Source organism: Mercenaria mercenaria, chromosome 9 (genome assembly GCF_021730395.1).
Source record: "Mercenaria mercenaria strain notata chromosome 9, MADL_Memer_1, whole genome shotgun sequence".
NCBI classification, from domain to species: domain Eukaryota; kingdom Metazoa; phylum Mollusca; class Bivalvia; order Venerida; family Veneridae; genus Mercenaria; species Mercenaria mercenaria.
The window spans coordinates 70,245,835-70,266,983 of NC_069369.1; the positions used below are offsets into that span (position 1 = coordinate 70,245,835).

Sequence of the window (21,149 nt, forward strand, 5' to 3'; positions counted from 1 at the left end):
ATTTGATGTATGTTGGTATTTGAACAGGTTTTTATCATATTTATTAAACTTACTTATCATTTTGAGATATATCAATATTCTTGCTAAATATACTGAGCCAAAGTTAGCTTTAAAACTGTGGACAGCGTCGTTTAGGATAAACGCTTTGTCTACATTTCACTCAGCGTAGCACAATCAAGTGAAAGAAATTGACACTCTCGTCCAATCAGGCAGAGTGTTGCATAAATCTTTCATTTTGATAAATTATCTATAATGCGTTATCAAGTAGTTTGATTTGCAAACTGAAGTCACGTGGCATAGGTTTCGAAAACGAATTTAGACGGCGTCGCCGAAAAAGGATGTACATGGTCATGTTTGCGACGCCACAGGTAAAAATTATCATTTATTACCAAGAAAATTATTACAAATTAACTTCAGCTTTAACAGGGTATCTAATTCATATATAGGTTGTTAAAATGTTTCAACGAGCTGTTTCTCCTTAAGTCATTATTATGTCTCCCACCACACAATTGTGTGGGAGACATATTGATTTACTCCGGTCTGTCTGTCTATGTGTCTGTGTGTCACAAAGCTTGTCTGCACTCTAAGTCGAACATTTCTCATCCGATCTTAACCAAACTAACAAAATGTGTCTGCCAATAAGTGCTCGGCCAAGTTCGATAACTAGCCAAATCGACCTAGGCACTTCGAAATTATGGCTCTTGAATTACCAAAAATGGATATATTCGTCTAGATCATCCAGAAAAACTAGTCATTTTTCATTGGGCAGCACTGTCACAAAGCTTGTCCGCACTTTTAAGTCGAACATTTCTCATCGGATCTTCACCAAACTTGAACAAAATGTTTTGACCATAAGACCTCGGCCAAGTTCGATAACTAGCCAAATCCGCTTAGGCACTTTTGAATTATGGTTCTTGAATTACTGATTGGATCCATTCGTCTAGACCATCCAGAGAAACTAGTCATTTTTCATTGGGCAGCACTGTCACAAAGCTTGTCCGCACTCTTAAGTCGAACATTTATTCTTCATTTCAGGTTATCTTCCACAAACGCTTAGAACAAAATGTGTTTGACCATAAGACTTCGGCCAAGTTCGATAACTAGTCAAATCCGCCTAGGCACTTTTGAATTATGGCCCTTGAATTACTGATTGGATCCATTCATCTAGACCATCCAGAGAAACTAGTCATTTTTTCATTGGGCAGTTGTGGGAGACATGCGCTTTTCTCAAAAGCATCTCTAGTTTCGTTAAAAATGGATCAGAGTTAAGTAGAGTTGATTTTGCGTTGCAATGTAGGTCACGTTGACGAAACTTCACCGGATGTCCAACGTGGAACGCTACTGCTGCAGCCTATCAGGTATAACCTCAGTGGCTCCCCCATACCCAAATTGCTCACGGGATGGTGTTTGACATTGGCGCTTTCGGGCTTTCAGAGAAAGATCCTTAGTCAGGCTAACGTTTGAGAATAAAAACCAATACAGATTTTAATGAATAAACATTTTAAGAAAAGTTGGAAAATGTATATAAAACAAGAGCACCGCCTTGCGGGTGCTGACGCTCATCTGATTTTTTTTTTGTGTAATAGAAATATTGTCCTACCCATGATTTTCTAAGTCTAAAAAGGGCCATAATTCTTGCAAAAAGCAGGATAGAGTTATGTTTCTTGATGTACAGTGTCCACTTATGATGGTGAAAAACTGTTGCAAATTTTAAAGCAATAGCTTTGATAGTTTATGAGAAAAGTTGACTTAAACATAATACTCAACCAAGAAAATGATTTTCTAAGTCCAAAAGGGGCAATAATTATTGCAAAAAGCAGGATGGAGTTATGTTGCTTGCTGTACAGGGTCAGCTTATGATGGTGAACAGGTGTTGCAAGTTTCAAAGCAATAGCTTTGATAGTTAAAGAGAAAAAGTTGACCTAAACATAAAACTTAACCAAGAAATCTGATATTTTCTAAGTCCAAAAGGGGCCATAAATCTTGCAAAAAGCAGGATGGAGTTATGTTTCTTGCTGTACTGGGTCAACTTATGATGGTGAACAAGTGTTGCAAGTTTTAAAGCAATAGCTTTGATAGTTTAGGATAAAAGCTGACCTAAACATAAAACTGAACCAAGAAAACTGATTTTCTAAGTCCGAATGGGGCAATAAATCTTGCAAAAAGCAAGATGGAGTTATGTTTCTTGATGCACAGGGTCTGCTTATGATGGTGAACAAGTATTCCAAGTTTCAAAGCAATAGCTTTGATAGTTTAGGAGAAAAGTTGACCTAAACATAAAACTTAACCAAGAAATCTGATATTTTCTAAGTACAGAAGGGGCCATAAATCTTGCAAAAAGCAAGATGGAGTAATGTTTCTTGCTATGTTTCTTGCTATACAGGGTCAGCTTATGATGGTGAACAAGTATTCCAAGTTTCAAAGCAATAGCTTTGATAGTTTAGGAGAAAAGCTGACCTAAACATAGAACTTAACCAGGCAACGCCGACGCCGACAACCGCTCAAGTAATGACAAAAAATCAGATGAGCTAAAAACGTTTTTCGTTGAGTTTGTTATCCACCTCATCATGTAATAATAATTTGAAGATGCTTTTATAGAAAAGCACGTCTCCCTCAAAGCATAGTAGTAATAGGCAAGAAGTCAATAGGGGACAGGAGCGGGTCAGAGACACTGATGGTTGGCTTAGTAGCTGAAATGCAATAGGGGTCATCTACTCGGCATGTCCAATCATCCCAGACAAGTGGTTCAAGTTATGGATCGAAACAGTTTTCCATGTTTTGGCCCCTGTGACTTGTTCTTGACCTCTGTAAGAATGCCCCCCCCCCCCACCAAGATCAATAGGGATCATCTACTCTGCATGTCCAATCATCCTATGAAGTTTCAACATTCTTGGTCAAGTGGTTCTCAAGTTACTGATCGGAAATGGCCCCTGACCCTTTGATCGAGTGACCCCAAAAACAATAAGCCTTATCCTTTTATGTCTGTGACCTTGACCTTTCATCGGGTGACCCCAATAACATCAGGGGTCATCTACTCCGTAAGCCCAATCACCCTACCAAATTTGAAGGTTCTAACCAGTTACTGATTTTAAACAGTTTTCCATATTCTGGCTCCCGCGACCTCAAAGTCAATAGGGGTCACCTACTCTGCATGTCCAATCATCCTATGAAGTTTCAACATTCTGGGTAAAGTGGTTCTCGAGTAACCCGGGTGTTAATCGGAAAGGGTTTTCTATGTTCAGACCACTCTGATCTTGACCTTTGATCGAGTGACCCCAGAAACAATAGGGGTCATCAATTCTGTAAGTCCTATTATCCTATGAGTCAAATGGTTCTCCAGTTATTGATCGGAAATGAAGTGTGACGGACGGACAGGCAGGGCAGAGACATAATTTAGTGTACGAATCATTTTCGTTGTGATCTCGGTTCCGTTTGGGCTTGTTCAATAATCCAAGGAAGTCTTGTCATTGCAATCAAAGAAGTATAAAATATTACAAAGGTCAGTTCAATCGAAACAGATTCTCCAGACCACCCCAAATGTTTGACATGGTTGTCTGACAAAATGTTTCACCAAGAGATAATCACCTTAGTCTATGAACTGTCTGTTCTTCACGAGGACAAACAGTCAACGAACTGCTGAACATCTTCATACAAAATGGCATTGTTTAATGGGAAATAAAACACAAGCTATTATTATCTTGGTAAGAAAGTAAATAAAGAACAAGTCTATACACTCTGTCATCATTTATTCAAATATGTTACAACCATGGTCAAGATTTGTATTTTTGAGCTTTAGATGATAATGTGAGAACTGACTATTAAAATGTTGAAAAACATAAAACAAGGATTTCATACATCTATGTGAATCTACACTGACTCACTCCACAGAAACACAAGAACATAGTATGTGTATACATATGCAATGACATTATACACCTGTCTAGACCTAAGATTTAAGCAAGACTGAACTAAAATGTTGTTAAGAATTGAAGATGGTTGTAGAAAAGAACCTGATATTTTGAAATTGTGACATATTCCCTAAAGGCTTTTTGTCAAATTGGGCAATAAACAAAATGTTATTGGTACCCTGATTAATCACAAAAAGACAGAAAATGCTAATTTATATATCTGCAAATGTTACCCAAGGATCAGCATTGACTGTGACAAGTTTATAATCTTAATCAGAATTTCGATGATTTTTTCCCCTTCTGTCAAAAGGGATAAACAAAGGTGACATACTTTGGGGTGTCAAATGATTTACCACTTAAGTTTTCTGACTAAAATTTTTCGAAATTATCAGATTGAGAATAATATATATTTAAAGGCTTCTTTTTTTTTTTTTTTAGAAGAGAACAAAAACAGAATGTTTCTTAAAAATTTTGAAAGATTATCAGCATCTTTTTTAATTCTAGTAAGAAGTAAACATACTTCCCCATACTTTTTCCACTATTTTGTTGTCAAAACTTTGTTAAAAAGTTCACCTAGTTTAACATCCCCGATAGTAAATCTGTTGGTAACCTTCACTTGTTGACAGAAAAAGACTTTCAGAATAACTGGAAGGCGTTGCTGGAATGCATTAAACTGTTACACATACAACAATCAACAGGAACAAGTCTCTTCCAGCATTGTAACGACATATAAAACATATCTTTACATATTTTTTTGCAATATACATAAATATATACACAACACTATACATGTAAAAACACCAAATTACCATACTAACCCGTTCCCCCCTCAACATGTTAAAACAATCAGATTGGTGTAGATTTATTTACAATTTATCAAAACTTGTCCAAGTTCTTAACCTTTAGCCTACTGGCGTCAAGTGGTTCTGCCTTTGCGACCAGTGCAGACCAAGATTAGCCTGCTGGCGTCAAGTGGTTCTGCCTTTGCGACCAGTGCAGACCAAGATTAGCCTGCTGGCGTCAAGTGGTTCTGCCTTTGCGACCAGTGCAGACCAAGATTAGCCTGCTGGCGTCAAGTGGTTCTGCCTTAGCGACCAGTGCAGACCAAGATTAGCCTGCTGGCGTCAAGTGGTTCTGCCTTTGCGACCAGTGCAGACCAAGATTAGCCTGCTGGCGTCAAGTGGTTCTGCCTTAGCGACCAGTGCAGACCAAGATTAGCCTGCACGTCCGTGTATGCTTATCATGGTCTGCACTGTTTGCTATTCAGTCAGTAAATTTTCATCGAGCATCCCCTCAAATGATAAATGGTACTTCCCAAACTGAATGATAGATCAGTCTATTTTAGAAATTTAGCAGGGTAAAAGTTAAACAAATATTTTGCATGCTATGTAGAATTTTAGTTCAATTCTCCTCGAGAAACAGGAAGAACCTGTCAACAGCTGAAGAACAAGACATCCAGACACTTTTCATATTTTGACAGAAAATTTATGCCTAAAGATTTGCATTTGAAGTGTGAAGGCATGACAAAGTTTTCGGAGTAGCACAGAAATTGATCTTACTACGACAGTGTAACCTGAACGCTTTTAGTTGAAAGACAGATAAATGTTTAATACCCCATTATTTCTTATAGAAGTGAAACAGACATAATTATACCGTTTATCCTGACCTTTGGACATAAATTACACAACTCCGCTTTATATTCACCCATTATTCAAATAAATGTTTACTACGTTCACTTTTCAGGTATCTGGAGTTGAAACTTTTACTGGTAAAAATGCCAACATAAATATCACGACAGGTGAAGTCAATAATCTTTTACCCTAGTATTTGAGAAAACTGGACAAATTTTAGATAAAAATTAACATTAACTACTACACCATTACGATGATTGGGCATTATACACAATTGTTATAACATATCAATACGATCATATCAACATTTTCACATATATAATAAAATATACAGCAGATGCAACTAGTTTACAACATTTTCCCTTCGTCATATCATAACATACATTTTTAAAAAATTGCATCTATGTACAAAATTATCTAAAACAGGTCACTCTTTGAGACAGTTCAACTCTAAAATACTTCAAAGTGCCCTTACAGCTGTACATGTACGCTCACATATCCAAAATATTTCCTTTTTTTTTTCCTTGTACCTCAAAATTGTAACAGCTAACTCTTTACTATATTACTGTCTCTATGCTATGTGTATCATAAAATGGAGACAGATATGGTAATGTCCCAATACACATTTTTTGTTATGTTGTTTTTTTTCCAATTGAGGTAGGAGCATAACATGCTGTACAGCGATATATACATTTTCCAATTTACTTGTACTTAAAAATACAACAAATTTGATTGAGCTTTTTTCAGAAAGGTTATCGTTTCAACAACATTATTATGGCATACTTCTTTTTTTTCCCCAATCTATTTTTGAATGTCTCCTAAAACCATACAAATACACTTTCACTCAACATTAACAAATCAATCGCCCACGTTCATCACGCATTTAACATCATTTTTACATCATTCTATATAATTTATCAAAGACTATTTTTTTCACAATGTTTTTTTTCATACTATTTACACATGAACATAGTTGTGTCTACAAGACACACGCATAGAGCAATATTCACGGAATTATCTAAGTGTCCTTCCTCTAAGTCTTTTTTTGTCTAACAAAGACAGCACAGAAGAATTTCCTAGTAGATACTTTCATCTACTCCCAACAGTTTCCAGGCAAATATTTCCTTTACTTCGGTTCATTTTTTTGCACAAATTTCAATAACCGCATTTCATTATATATACAATTTTTTTTTCACTTTCACCATAAATAATCTGTATGATCATAATGACAATTATGAACAGTGAAAGTGGTCTCTCATGGTTATGATGTCGAAGATGGTAACTCTTCAGCGGACTCCACTGTTAACGATGACAATGGCATGACGATGGTGGAAATGGGGATGTTTTTTCAGTGGAGGCCACAACAATGAGATTAAATTTTGATGTTGATTCAATCAGTAATCCTGATCATAGTCGCGATCACGACGCATTCGTTTTCTTTGCGGTTCTTCATTGTGCCTGGAATCCTGAAAAGAAAAAAATTATATTTGCATTAAATACTGCAAAAATGAACTATTTTGTTAATGGAAACCTTTCAAAATGAAAAAAAAAAGTTTTATTTCATCAACGGAACAGGAAAAATGTTGTACATATATATTGTTTCGGCCTATTAAGTGACAACTGTCCTGTCTCACTCCCCATTCAACATATATTAAAAGTAAAAATCATATGTAATCTTACTTTAAATATTTTGTACAGAAATTTTAGCAATATTCCGGTATGCGTCCTTGGTTTAAATTTAAGTCATTCGAGGTCTGAACTGTGCTAAAATAACTTAATTTTGTTCTTTTAACTTCAAACTGCATGTCAGATTTTCTGGACTTCGGACCATCCAACCATGTTGCAGACTTGGAAAGAAATATAACCTCAAATGACTCTAATGTCTTTGTTCAAACTGACAAGGGTGCTATTTGACTCATCTACAGATAAACCTCACACAGACGTTCCGATGCTCTCAGCACTAGAGACAGCTCCATATCACAGAAAGCTAGACAGGGTGCCATACATACTACCCAAAACTACTTCACAAGGAGGAGAAAAAGATATGTCAGCAAAGATTCAAATTTCACATAAAAATCTGTCATTTCTTTCACCCTATCCACATTTTTATAAAACAAAAGCAAAGACGTCTGCAAATTTTTATCTAACGCATTACTTTTTGACATATTTAATACAGATGAGACAATATTTGTTTGCTAAATACGAGATCATATGTCTCAATATAAGACATGTGGTTAAAACCAGTGTCTTCTACCACTTATTAATCTCAAAATATTACATCTACCAGGGGAGTAACATATGATGTATTACTGAATTGTTTACCAAGACAGGCGGTCTGACTAAAATGGAAGGTGTGTTACTTTGGTGCATAATTCAATCAGGCAGTTACACGTTAACAGACGAAATCTGTGCACAGCTTAAGTGTATGAAATCTCATTTGGATGCTAATTTGGAACACGACCCTGAAGTACCTCTACATTTCGACCATAATGGTAATTTGGAACATGCCCCCTACCTCAAAATTTTACTGACTTGTACTTATTCTTTTTTTTTTGTCTCAAATAAGTCTATATGCAGGTCAATATCCATCGAATCTTTATAAAGAAAATTGTAATGATTTATAAAATATATTATTTCTAGGTAACGTTCACCTAAATTCTGTTTGAATTTACAACAACCTACTTAGAGAAACATAACTGCAAAATCAAGAAAGGATATAAACAATGCAAATAACTAACCCAGAATACCAATATAGCCGTGCAAACATCTAAATCACTAACGAATATAGCCATGCAAACATCTTATGATCATCAAAGGACAAAAAAACAAAACATACATTAATATACACGAAGACAGAATCCCTAGCCTATCTTTGTATTTAAGCCACAACAAAGAGTATTCAGTATGATTTTTTGTGTGGTTTAAAAGTATGATTTACAATCCCACGTGTGTTTGTCATAGATTTTCTGATTGCATTCCACTGAGAATAAAGCAGGGTAAGATTTTGTATGAATATTTCATATACAGTGTTACAATATGTTGGGAGAAACTACATGTATCCCTTCTACTATAACAGAACAGTGTCCTGAAATACAAGGACCTGTACAAGTAAAACAAGCAGTATGCATGTCAATTTCTACATTATGCATGCATGTGTTCAAACTGCTTAGTTTTATGTTCACTGTTATAAGCATGTACATGTATGTGCTTATACATTGTGTCATATATATGACTGATGTTGTTAACAAAAACTAGCATTTACATATTAATATTGGTAACTTTTAACATGTATATATTTACAGACTAGCAATATATTTACACATTCTACATAATTTAGTACATAGGTTTACACAAAACAGTTATTCTGGAGCTGCAAAGCATTACAAAACACAGTGAATGTTACAAAAAAATCTACTGTTACACAAAGTTTCTCATTTTCAATCTTGTAAAAATGATTTTTTTTGAAAACTTTAACCTCAGCAAGAATGTGACATGAATGCAGTCACCAAAAAATAACAAAATGTACAATGCCAGCCAAGAAATACAAAGACTTTCTTCACAACCAAGTTCTATGTTACCGAGAAATAAAAAAAAAAAAACGAAAAAAAAAAACATCCACTGTGTTTTTGGTGTTTCCAACTGACTAGCAAAGTAGTTAAGGCAGCTTAAGATCAATATTTTATTCAAAATCTGCAAGTTTTTTTAGTAGCACCTTTATACACAGTGTAACTGAAGAACATTAAAATTCATAGAAGACAATAGGAACATTTCTTATCAGACTTATTTGTCCCTACAGACTTATGGTTAGTGTCATTTTCTAGAAAATCAGACAAGCTTTTTTCTTTTATCAAACTATGTGATTTTCTCCAGCTAAAATGTGTATATAAGCATACATTGTTCCTTCAGACTATTTACTACCACCTTTGTATGATAAATCTATTGCAAATGACTGTAAGGCTTGCATGCTGAAACTGAAACTGCATGTTTACTACTATTTGACTTGCATGTATTTTTGGCGGAAACTGCATGTTTACTACTATTTGACTTGCATGTATTTTTGGCGGAAACTGCATGTTTACTACTATTTGACTTGCATGTATTTTTGGCGGAAACTGCATGTTTACTACTATTTGACTTGCATGTATTTTTGGCGGAAACTGCATGTTTACTACTATTTGACTTGCATGTATTTTTGGCGGAAACTGCATGACAGCTTCAGTGGAGACAGTATGCTGGGCTACTTTGTTGCCGGTTAGTAATTTATTTTGTTGGGTTTAATTGCACTGACACAATTATAGGTCATATGGCGACTTTCCAGCTTTGATGGTGGAGGAAGACCCCAGGTGCCCCTCCGTGCATTATTTCATCACAAGCGGGCACCTGGGTAGAACCATTGACCTTCCATAAGCCAGCTGCATGGCTTCCTCACATAAAGAATTCAACACCCGTAGTAAGGCTTGAGGGGCAAGTGATTTGAAGTCAGCGACCTTAACCTCTCAGCCACGGAGGCCCCCGCTGGATTGAAATGGTGGGCCTTGTTACATATGGTTGGGTCAAGAATGCGGAACAACTGTTTTAAATTTAAATCAAATCCATTATGTAACTGTCGAGAAAGAGTACAGCGCATCAAAACATTAACCCAACATTCCAAGAATGAAGGAGCATTATCCTCAAATAATAATGACAGAGTTATGGACCTTGTGTCAAAGAATGTGGGTGACACTGCGAAACATTACAGAGATAAAGTGAAAGTGCATCAAAACTTTATACCCAATGTGGACATGAACACCAAAGCACTGGTTGTAGGACAGCCCTCTAAGACTTTGTAAATTCAAGCAAAAAAATGCCAAATAAAACTCAATTAATTTTAATGTATTGCTCTTCTTGCCTTATCTGTGCAACAACTACATATCTGGAAACGTTAAAAACCTATAAATTATCAATTATTGTTCACTTTGTCTTCTCAAGTTACACTGTGTAGCCAATGCAGTTATATCATAATAATTGAAGTTTAATATAGCTTGCAATTTCCATAAATTGTAATTAAGAAAATTTCTTTAACAACCTTCATTGTAGTAAGATAGCAGATGCAGTTTATTCAATATCTAAAAAGGCCAGTGGAAGTTAATTTTCATATTATCAGGGTGGAGGGTTATAAAGCAGTTTGGCGTGTATAAAACTGTGCAAAGAGACCAATTTCAGCCAGATCGCTTCCTCACATGAAGTTTGTGTGGTGTTAAACCCAACAATCCTCACATGAAAGAATTCTACACTGGCAGCAAGGTCTAAACCCACATTGGTGATAGAAGCAAGTGATTCAAATCGGCGACATTAACTTCACGGTCATGCTGGTCTCAAAACCTCATTTCATAACTCTGCCATTCAAAGTTTGGTCATCTTTCATCTCATAATTCTATTTTTGTTATATCTAAGGTTAATGTTTCTTCATGCAAGAAGTAAATGAGTATGCCTTATCTAATTAAAAGGTAATAAGAACTTCCAAGAGAATAGGGGAATAAATTCTGACATAAAAGCGCTCTAAAAATACTTTCAAGCTCTGGAGTGTATTGTTACAGATTTCAAAGCTTTTTGTGCAAACAATATAACAAACTTACTATACTTCAGGGAGTTCATATTTCAAGGTGTTTGCTTTTAAATCATGCCTTTTATATAACCTTAATCCAAAGTGGCTCACCTTCTCAAGATTATAAAGCTATAAACATTGGCTAATGCAAGGATTCTGCAGTACAAAATTGGTTTAAATAAAAAATGTACATTTATTTCCTTTCTCAATTAATTTTCAGCTAAAAAGGAGCAGCAAATTTCGACAAATGAAAGAACAAAAACTCACGCCTAGATTTTGTAAAAATCCATCAGGCTTGTATTCATATCTGCAAAGACTGTGTATAAATGAAATCCGAAAAAGCTGTTCATCAAAATACCTTGCTTAAAATCTTGTTTTTAGGTAATGTACCCACAGTGAGAGTCAGCAGTTTTTGTTTGTTTACATATTCTCCATGTGGTGTTAGCATTCTCAGGTTGTTATGAAAAATACCTTTCTGTTACGGTCAAAGGATGCTAAAATTGCATACAGAAGATAATAAATCGCACAGAAACTGCCAACTGTCACTGCAGGTCCACTACCACAAGCCAATGCTATAGTTACAGTCATTACTCCAAGCTCATCCCTCCCCATTCCTTCTTCTAATGAAATTCTGACAAGCTGTATGTTGTTTTTTTTGGTTTTATAGAGAAATGTTGCAGGACACCAGTGTACCAACCTTAACTAACCTAAGCTCATCTTGAACCTTTGGTTCAAGTAAATTTGAACAAAGGGAAGCCATAAAAATAAACAGATTTTCCTGAGCTTCAATTTTCAAACTTTGCAGTAGACATGGACATAAATTAGCTGTCAACACATATATATGCCAAACGTGTTATTACAATGCAGCACACGATTAAAAAACACAAAGGTGTTTAACACGCGAGGGAACGATAACGTACTTCTGAAGGGTGCCCTGTGCCATCTTGCGCTCTTTGTCATTGGTCTGTGGAGAAAAGGGAAAAATAATGGTGCAAAAATAATTCACAATATACAACATATATAAGAAATATAACAAGCTACTATAAGCAAAATACTGGAAAAAAATACCAATGAAAAGGTAACACATGTATATTTCAGTACAAATTATCAATATAACCTAGTAAGACTTGACTTTTTATACCCTCAGATTTAAACATCCTCCAGCTTCTATGAAAATATCGGCAATCTCCTATCTGATATTTCATTCAGCAACCTAACTTTACCGCAGCAGAATTTAATTGGAATCTTAATTTTCCAAAACAATGTCTATTATTCCCTGAATTGAGCCTATTGTTGTAATTCTGTAAACTGATCTTACTCACAAATAATGAACTGAAACTAGGTGAAAGAAGAGAAACAACACCACATCGCAATTTTCAACGACACGAGAAACAAACACACTGCACATTAATGAAAGAACATATAATGAAAGAGGGCTAAAAGAAAACTGCCATCAGCTAGAAAAGAAGTTCAGTTTCCTTTTCTACCCACAAAATGCAGATGTTGTATGCAACATATAAATGTTATCTTCATAACAGAAATTGGGTATGAAAAACCGGACAAAACCGAAAGAAATTATTCAGACTCATGTATTAGCAAACACTTATTTCATTGTACTGAATGAAACTTAATAAGTATTAGACGATCTTGAAAAATCCTATTGTGTAAATATACTTTATTAAATATCTACTGGATTTGTTGCTAGCATCAGCACTTTTCACTATCTTTCCTGGAAATTTTTACATTTCTAGAAAAAAACAACACTATTAATTTAGCTTGCCAAAGCCCATTGCATATATAAATCATTAATGATTTATAATTATTTTCTAATCAGACAGAAATTAATTTTCAAAATGTTACTCAAGGGACGAAAAACAGTAAGATATAAATTCTAATCAAATATGTTACTATGGCAACACAATATATATATCAACAAGAAATGAAATTAAAATGTAATCTTCAAATCTAAGTTTCATTTTCTTGATATATTGTCACAATTATAATATAACTGACTTCCTAGAGGGGTTCTGGTAATGTGACAGTACGGGAATCGAAATTCAATTTTACAAAGTTTGAGCCAGCTTTATAAAAGGATTACTGTTGACAATATATTTTCTCCAGTTTAAAACATGATTCATTGACATACATGTGCATAAATCAAATACACACAATCAAATTTACAATTAAAGTAGAGCAATGAACCTGATTTTTTTTCTACTTTACAAATGAACGAAAGACAAATGTTGGTGTCAAACCCATAATAATCTTTATCTCAGGGATGTACTAGAACGTTTTCATTCCTATTTATCACCTTTTCAGATTTCAAGAAAGATTTTCATTTACATGGAAAACCAAGATCTGAAATAAATTCAGCATGTTATACCACCCCTCTTTTATTTTCTTTAATTTAAAAGTCAAGAAAGAACAGTGTGTAGAATATCAAAGCATTTTCTTTTCAGTGATCTTTTCAGTTGCAATATATATAAATGTAAAGAACCTTGCAAAAAGACAGTTTGTAATATCCGAGCATTTTCTTCAAAAAGACTATTTACCATAACAAATTTTCTTATATCATATAAGAAAAGTTAAGTATCTATCTGAAAAAATAAGGAAAATAGAAATAAAATGAGCAAGCGGAAAAATGTAATAAATCTGCCATCATGCATAATAAGCATAGGTGTTGATGCAAACCACTCAGAAAACTGGTAAAAATTCCACTATAGAGGGAAAAATATGAAGAAAAAACAACTACGGTATAAAACATGCTACACCTGCCCATGAGAAAAGTTTGCAAAAATAGTGTAAAAATATCAAGAAATTGTAAAAAATATATATTAAAAAATGTGGACTCACCACGCAATGGAGGTGTTATCATGGGGCAGGCCTAATCAGAGTGAGCGGGCTTGACACCCCTACAGAACAAAATGGTACCATCAGTTTATGAATATTCAAATTTTGTAATGAGTGATTTAAATAAGAATTACGATAAAAAAGGAAATACTTGAAGCGAAACACAAAAGATATATAATTCCCAAGACACAAATTTATATGATTTTGAAACAATAAAAAGTGATTTCAAGGTCAACATATACCATCTTCTTGACATTTTTTTAAAAGATAATGAAGTTATATAACAGAAGTCTTGATTCAATTATTCAGGGGAAATCACTCTAAAAGATGCAACTGTGTATACTTGTTCAACAGGAAGAGACAGAAATATAAATGGATTGCCAATACACTGTTCAGATCATTCATTTTCCAAAGATTGCCAGTAATAGCTTCTGCATATTCATAATTTTAAATCTTATTACATATCTGCTCTGCCGTTAAATGCATGAATCTTTCTGCTCTTTATACGTATATACGTAAAATCGTTTTACATTTATCTTGATTTTCAAACCAGAAATTTAATAAAAATACTGCATAGTCATTTTGTATTTAGCTACGATAAGATATAAATTTTCCTCCTGGGATTCATTTTACAAAGCGAAATTTTCTGTGGAGATTTATTTCAGTTTCTCCTAGACATATGTACATGACACAACAAACATGAAACATTTACTGCGATGTGGTGTTTGTTGGAAGTTTGGAAAATGTCAAAATTAACATGTCTAATGGATTTGGAGATTTTATCTTAGTATGCAAAGATGAAGCCAGATTAGGGCAAAATCATATAACTACACTTCCCACCCCCCAAGGCATGCTTAGCCAAAATTACTCATAACATGAATCCAATTTGGTACATAATGTTCCAAAGTCTAAATCCATATTTAAAATGCATCAGTCTTTTTTTTTCTCAAATTTACTGCAAAGTAAGTACGAAATGCTTTAGGCATTTAGGCATCAGTGAAAGCAAAACTACGTATCAATGTGTTAAAATAGTTAAATGTAACCATACTAGAATAACAGACTAACTACAACATTATGTAAATAACAAACTACCTGTGACATGACATCTATAACAGACTACCTATGATATGATGTAAATAAATTTGCCTACAACATTATGCCAAGTACAGACTACATGTGACTTGATGTAAATAACAGACTACCTGTGATATGACGTAAACAACAGACTACATGTGATATGATGTAAATAACAGACTACCTGTGATATGATATAAACAACAGACTACATGTGATATGATGTAAATAACAGACTACCTGTGATATGATATAAACAACAGACTACATGTGATATGATGTAAATAACAGACTACCTGTGATATGATATAAACAACAGACTACATGTGATATGATGTAAATAACAGACTACATGTGACGATGTAAATAACAGACTACCTGTGATATGATGTAAATAACAGACTACCTGTGATATGATATAAACAACAGACTACCTGTGATATGATGTAAACAACAGACTACCTGTGATATGATATAAACAACAGACTACATGTGATATTATGTAAATAACAGACTACATGTGACTTGATGTAAATAACAGACTACCTGTGATATGATGTAAGTAACAGACTACCTGTTATATGATGTAAATAACAGGCTACCTGTAATGTGATATAAATAACAGACTACCTGTGATATGATGTAAATAACAGACTACCTGTGATATGATATATAAATAAAAGACTACCTGTGATATGATGTAAATAACAGACTACCTGTGATATATGTAAATAACAGACTAGCTGCCATACGACGTAAATAACAGACTAGCTGCCATATGATGTAAATAACAGACTAGTTGCCATATGATGTAAATTACAGACTACCTGTGATAAGATGTGGAACTGACTCCCTGTGACATGACCTCTGATAGTATGCCTACAACAGATTCCCTTTGACATGATGTAAGGAACAGACAACCAGTGACATTATGCCAATTAACAGACTACATGTGACTTCGTGTAAATAACAAAATACCTGTGATAAGATGTCTACTTGTGATAAGACTACCAATGACTTTAAGCCAATAAAAACTACCTGTGACATAATGTAGAGATTACCTCTGACTTGATGTAAATAACAGACTTAAAAGTAGTCAGCGTGCTGTATCTCCCGCACAGGCTCTACAAAATTCAAAGCTATCTAACTTTGAACTCAAAATTCAAAACTACCTAACTTTGAACTACATTATTGTGATATCAATTATGACACATCCACATTTGCCAATATCACCCATGATACAACTACAGAAGTCAGAAATCTATAGTTTGACTTATTGCTAATTTAAACCAGTATGTAACTAAAGAACTCTAAAAATTTTAAGATTCCATTATATGCCATTTTAAAGTGCTATCTCGTTATACATTTTAACTTGATATTTCTCGACTGTCACTTTCTGCAAGCTCATTAATCTACCGTATGACAAGATTACAATTATTTTATTCAATACAATAATGCCGAGCATAACATAACAGTTAATTCTGTAAAAAAATTACAGTACACTAATACTACTGGTGACATGGTCCAGTTGAACTTTTCGATAACTGTACACAATCTCTTATTATTACAGTTCATGCCAAAAGGACATTCCAATAGAAAACAGTCTTCATGCAGAACTCAGTGAAATATATCCATATAAAAGTGATGAATAAAGTATTAAAATAAAGAAAACTGGAGAGAGGGGGAAAAACAAAACACCATAAATCTTTAATTAAAAAGACTGACTGTTAGTTTATAAAACAAGTGAAAGAAAAGATTCTGTATCTATTCAGCAATATGCGGTTTCAAATTTTGAAGATAATGGCCATGAGGGCCCTGTATCACTCTCCAGTTTCACTGCTCAGACAGGGATAACATGAAAAATTTCTGCCAAATGAGATAACTGGTCTGCAGATTTAGAGGAGATATATCTAAAGTTTTTCATAGTGCTCTTTATTGAAAACTAGTCTGCCCAAAGCTGCCATGTTGGGTTGGTTTTTTTTGTTGTTGTTTTGACAAATGAAGAAGACTTTAACAATTTTAGTAGAGGGTCACTCACAGAAAATGTGAATATTTCAAAATCAGAATAGTGGATATGAACAAGATGGTGTTTTAAGATTTCTCTACTTTTAGCAATGTTTCTTTCCACAAAATGGAATGCTGTGAACCCTCTTGGTTGATGAGCCGATGAACATTCCTATGAAATTAATTCAAGACAAACCAGAATAAATTTTAAAGTTTTCACCATATAAAAAAAAATGGGCAATGGACCAAATAGCTCCCATCATCCTCAGATGAGCTAAAAACTGAAATTAATTCTCAACAGTTTTAACCAAAACAGGCATTTGGTTGGGTGCTACTTTGGAAGTAATGCTATAACAGCCTAAATAAATGTCTAAGATGGCTTATGGATGAATAGATACAGAACTGTTGCTCAGTTTCAGATATATTTCAAATATCAAAACTTCTTGAATCTATTTTTATTTCTTAAGATATCAAAGTAACAAAAAAAGTATACCGTAAACTGAAGATGACACCGAGCTTTCACATAATTAAAATGTTCTACTGTAGGGTGTTAACTACAATTTAGGAAAAAAAAGAAAAAAAAGCTAGGCTGCCTCTATAAGCAGCTGACAGAAGACGATTACTTACCCATCTGATAGCCTCCCTGCCCGTACGCTGGGGCTGGTTGACCTGGCTGCATCTGCATACCCCACTGACCTTGCATTGGCATGCTCCTGTAGAATTACGGTTCTTCATTAAATTACATGGATGCAAGCAGTCCTTAAATAATTCATATGTAAACATATACAATGACTTGAAGGAAAAGTGTCACATCTTACTGCACATAAAGAAAACGTATGCACAAGTTTTCTGTGGCGCTAAGGCTGACATAGGGCTTCAAAGCAATCTGTATAACTTGTTTATAACATACATCTGGTGAAAATGACTGACAGAGAGATCTGCATAGCACTGAAATGGAACTGCCTTTTCTTACATCTAACTTTGTCTAACTTTTAAATACATCCACAGCGAATAACAGTATATTGCTTGCATCTTTATTCGAACTTATCAAGCTGTGGACCTTGTCGCGTGAAATTCTGATACAAACCCGTACTGGTATCCATATCCGTATCCTCCTCCTCCTCCTTGCATGTTATAACCCTGTTGTCCACCATAGCCTGGATAATATCCTCCATATCCCCCCATGTTGTAGCTGCCATAACCCATATTGCCCATCCCGTTGCCATTAAACTGTTGCTGGGGCTGCAAGGTAAAACCATAAATTAATAATTCATTAATAATCCAACTTATCCTTTATTCAAGAATCAGTCTAGTACACTTCCAGGATAAAATTAAATGAAAGGTGCAGACAAGACCCAAGCTAGGATCCAACCTGCAAAGTGCAGTTTGAGAATGTATGTTTGGCTTGTAAGTTAAAATGACAATTTTTCATACAACCATTCAAATACAACAAACAATGAAAACAAAACCTTATTTATCTCTTTTTTACAGTGTAATGGGTAGGAGAGGAAACAACATGCGTTAACCTACTATACTCAGCAAGGATAAACAGCTCCCATATTTATCAATCATTGTATCAGAGATGCAAATCCCAATGCTTTTAATATATATGGGAAGATTGTTTGTTTTGTGCCGGGCTTTAAGCCATACTGACAACTATATCATCTGAGAAAGTTCTAGTTTTAATGGTAGAGAAAGATCCAAGCAGCCACTTAGGGGAAACATTTCAGGCCTATGTTGTCACATGAGCAAAACCATCAATTTCCACAAAGAAATGGCTTTCTCACATGCAAGACCCTGACCCCTGAATTCAAACCCATAACTGCAAGACGGAGAGGTGGTCCTCCATGTTAATTTATATATATCACCTCTAAAATGGTAATAAGTACCCTTATTTCACTGAAACTTCTTTCCTTAACCCTGCAAAATTTTTAAAATGGACTGGTCCATCATTCAATTTGGGCAGTACTACTTACTACTCAAAGGAGTGTTCATTGAAAACTTACTGACTGAATAGCGAACAGTGCAGACCATGATCAGCCTGCCACCAGCAGACTAAAGCTTAATTATTTCGATTAATACTCTGCATTGGGATTGCAACATATTGACATTGTTTTGGCACTTTTATGAAGTTTAGTAGTGGGGGGCATTTGCATATTGTCAATTCACAGCCAAGTTTTACATGTTTTCGCTAAAAAAAAACCCGAACGGCTGCAGTTCTGACCAGACAATGGAAAGTAGAATATAACAATATGCAACATGGGATATCATACACAAGTTAGATATCACAACTATCTTAGATGATAGACATTTTCTTATACCCTAGTGAATATTTTGATCTCTTTCCATTGCTTACAGAAACATTCAAATTCCACAGGGACTTGTATCCAACATACTGTGCAAACATTAGCAAGTCTGACCATGACTACATCTTTTTCTGACTTACTATTTCTGCAATTTTTTATTTTGCTACCATTTTATGTATATCTAAGTTAATTATAATAGTCAAAATTTTGTAAGGAACACCAGTAGGTAAAGAAATCATTACAAAATGAATGCATTTAAAGGTTTGTTCAACAAATGATGCTTTGTTCTTGCAAAAAAATGTAAGTGTATGACCACCCCCCTTATGGTTTCCGTAACTAAATATATGATTTATATTATTCAGAAGGAATGATATATTTACATATTTATTATGTATCTTTATGTATTTTCACTTACTCTGTAATAATAGGACATGATGCCAGGATTATGCAAATATCCTTATCATTTTTAAACTTCTGCCTTCAACCCAATAAAAAGTCTGAATACCAGGATGTAATGGCATAAGTCACTGACATTAGTCAAAGTCTCACAGAGACTTTCCATCTATCCTACAGCAGAAAGAAGCCTGAGCCTTTCTGGGTACAGGTCAAGGCAATATACTAGAATATAAAAGACTAGTCTCCATCAGAGTGCTTATAATTATTACCTTACTATATATATACACTGTACTTGACACAATCCTATAACCCACGCCATAAACTAAAGTGAGCACAATAACAATTGTGAAATAAACAACTCATTTCCATGAAATAATGGTAGAGGTATAAAACTATACGTACTGATTGACTACCCATCATCTGTGGTGTAGACGATTGTGACTGTTGGGCATCATTTGATTCTTTACCCCATGAACACTTCACTTGTTGCTCGTTGACCACCTGACCATGAACACCACATATAGCTTGTCCTGCACTTTCCTTGTTGGAAAATCTACAAAATAACATAGCACAACTGTAAAGACATCACAACTGTAAACAGACCTGGACACACAGCAAACACTATAATTGTGAATTAAGTAAATTTTGTTTGGTTTGCTTTGGGTTAAGCACTATACTGGTTTTCAACGCTATTGCAATTATGTAGCAGTGGGCCGTTACCCTTGCCGGAGTTCCTGAATTCTGTATCAGCACTCAACTATTCTCTGCAAGTAACCACCAACTTCTCCACATGAATGAGAGGTTAAGGACTAATATCTTCTATTAAATAAATCATCACGGCCAACATGCCTCACCAGGATATCAAACTTATGGCCCCATGATCTACATAGATCTACACAGTGCTCTGCTCATGTACACTATACCCTGTTTATGTACACCATGCCTTGTATATGCATAGGACCCTGTGCATGTACACTTTACTGCGAGATATTTAGGAGATGATTCAGAATGGTCTACTTCCCCTCTGCATTGAAAGGCAAAAAATGCATTTACAAAAAATAAAGGAGAGTTATAGCCTAAAAAGCTGTGTCATTAAAATGTAAAATGATTGAATACCAAGTCAAAAAGGAGGGGGAAACTTTGTAAAAATGAAAAACAGAAGTTACTGAACCTAAACAGTGTAGGTTCATTTCATCACAGTGAACAAGTAAGTAAAATTTCAATTTGTTCCCTCCCGAGATAACTAAGACACCAGCTTACATACAATAACTTAACAAAATTGGGATGTGAGCAAAAGGGCGAGTGCAATGACTTCAAATAGTTGTGCTAAACATTGCTACTCCAACTAAAAACTGCTCTCTTCTTCAGTACACACACAACAGAATCAACGTCCCCT

At 34.7% G+C, this 21,149-nt stretch overlaps 1 protein-coding gene across 1 annotated transcript in view; it reads right to left on the minus strand.

Annotated features, from left to right (window-relative positions):
- Window positions 1-3,731: 3,731 nt before the first annotated feature.
- The window catches only part of LOC123547404 (nucleolysin TIAR-like), a 164,406-nt gene continuing 146,988 nt past the window's right edge, over window positions 3,732-21,149 (minus strand). The window contains exons 12-17 of the mRNA XM_053550641.1: window positions 20,156-20,306; window positions 18,139-18,293; window positions 17,679-17,764; window positions 13,977-14,035; window positions 12,044-12,087; window positions 3,732-7,005 (exon numbers count right to left, since the gene is read on the minus strand). Of these exons, the coding sequence (XP_053406616.1) occupies window positions 13,995-14,035; window positions 17,679-17,764; window positions 18,139-18,293; window positions 20,156-20,306 (433 nt within the window). The 3' untranslated portion in view covers window positions 3,732-7,005; window positions 12,044-12,087; window positions 13,977-13,994. The remainder of the gene's footprint in view (window positions 7,006-12,043; window positions 12,088-13,976; window positions 14,036-17,678; window positions 17,765-18,138; window positions 18,294-20,155; window positions 20,307-21,149) is intronic.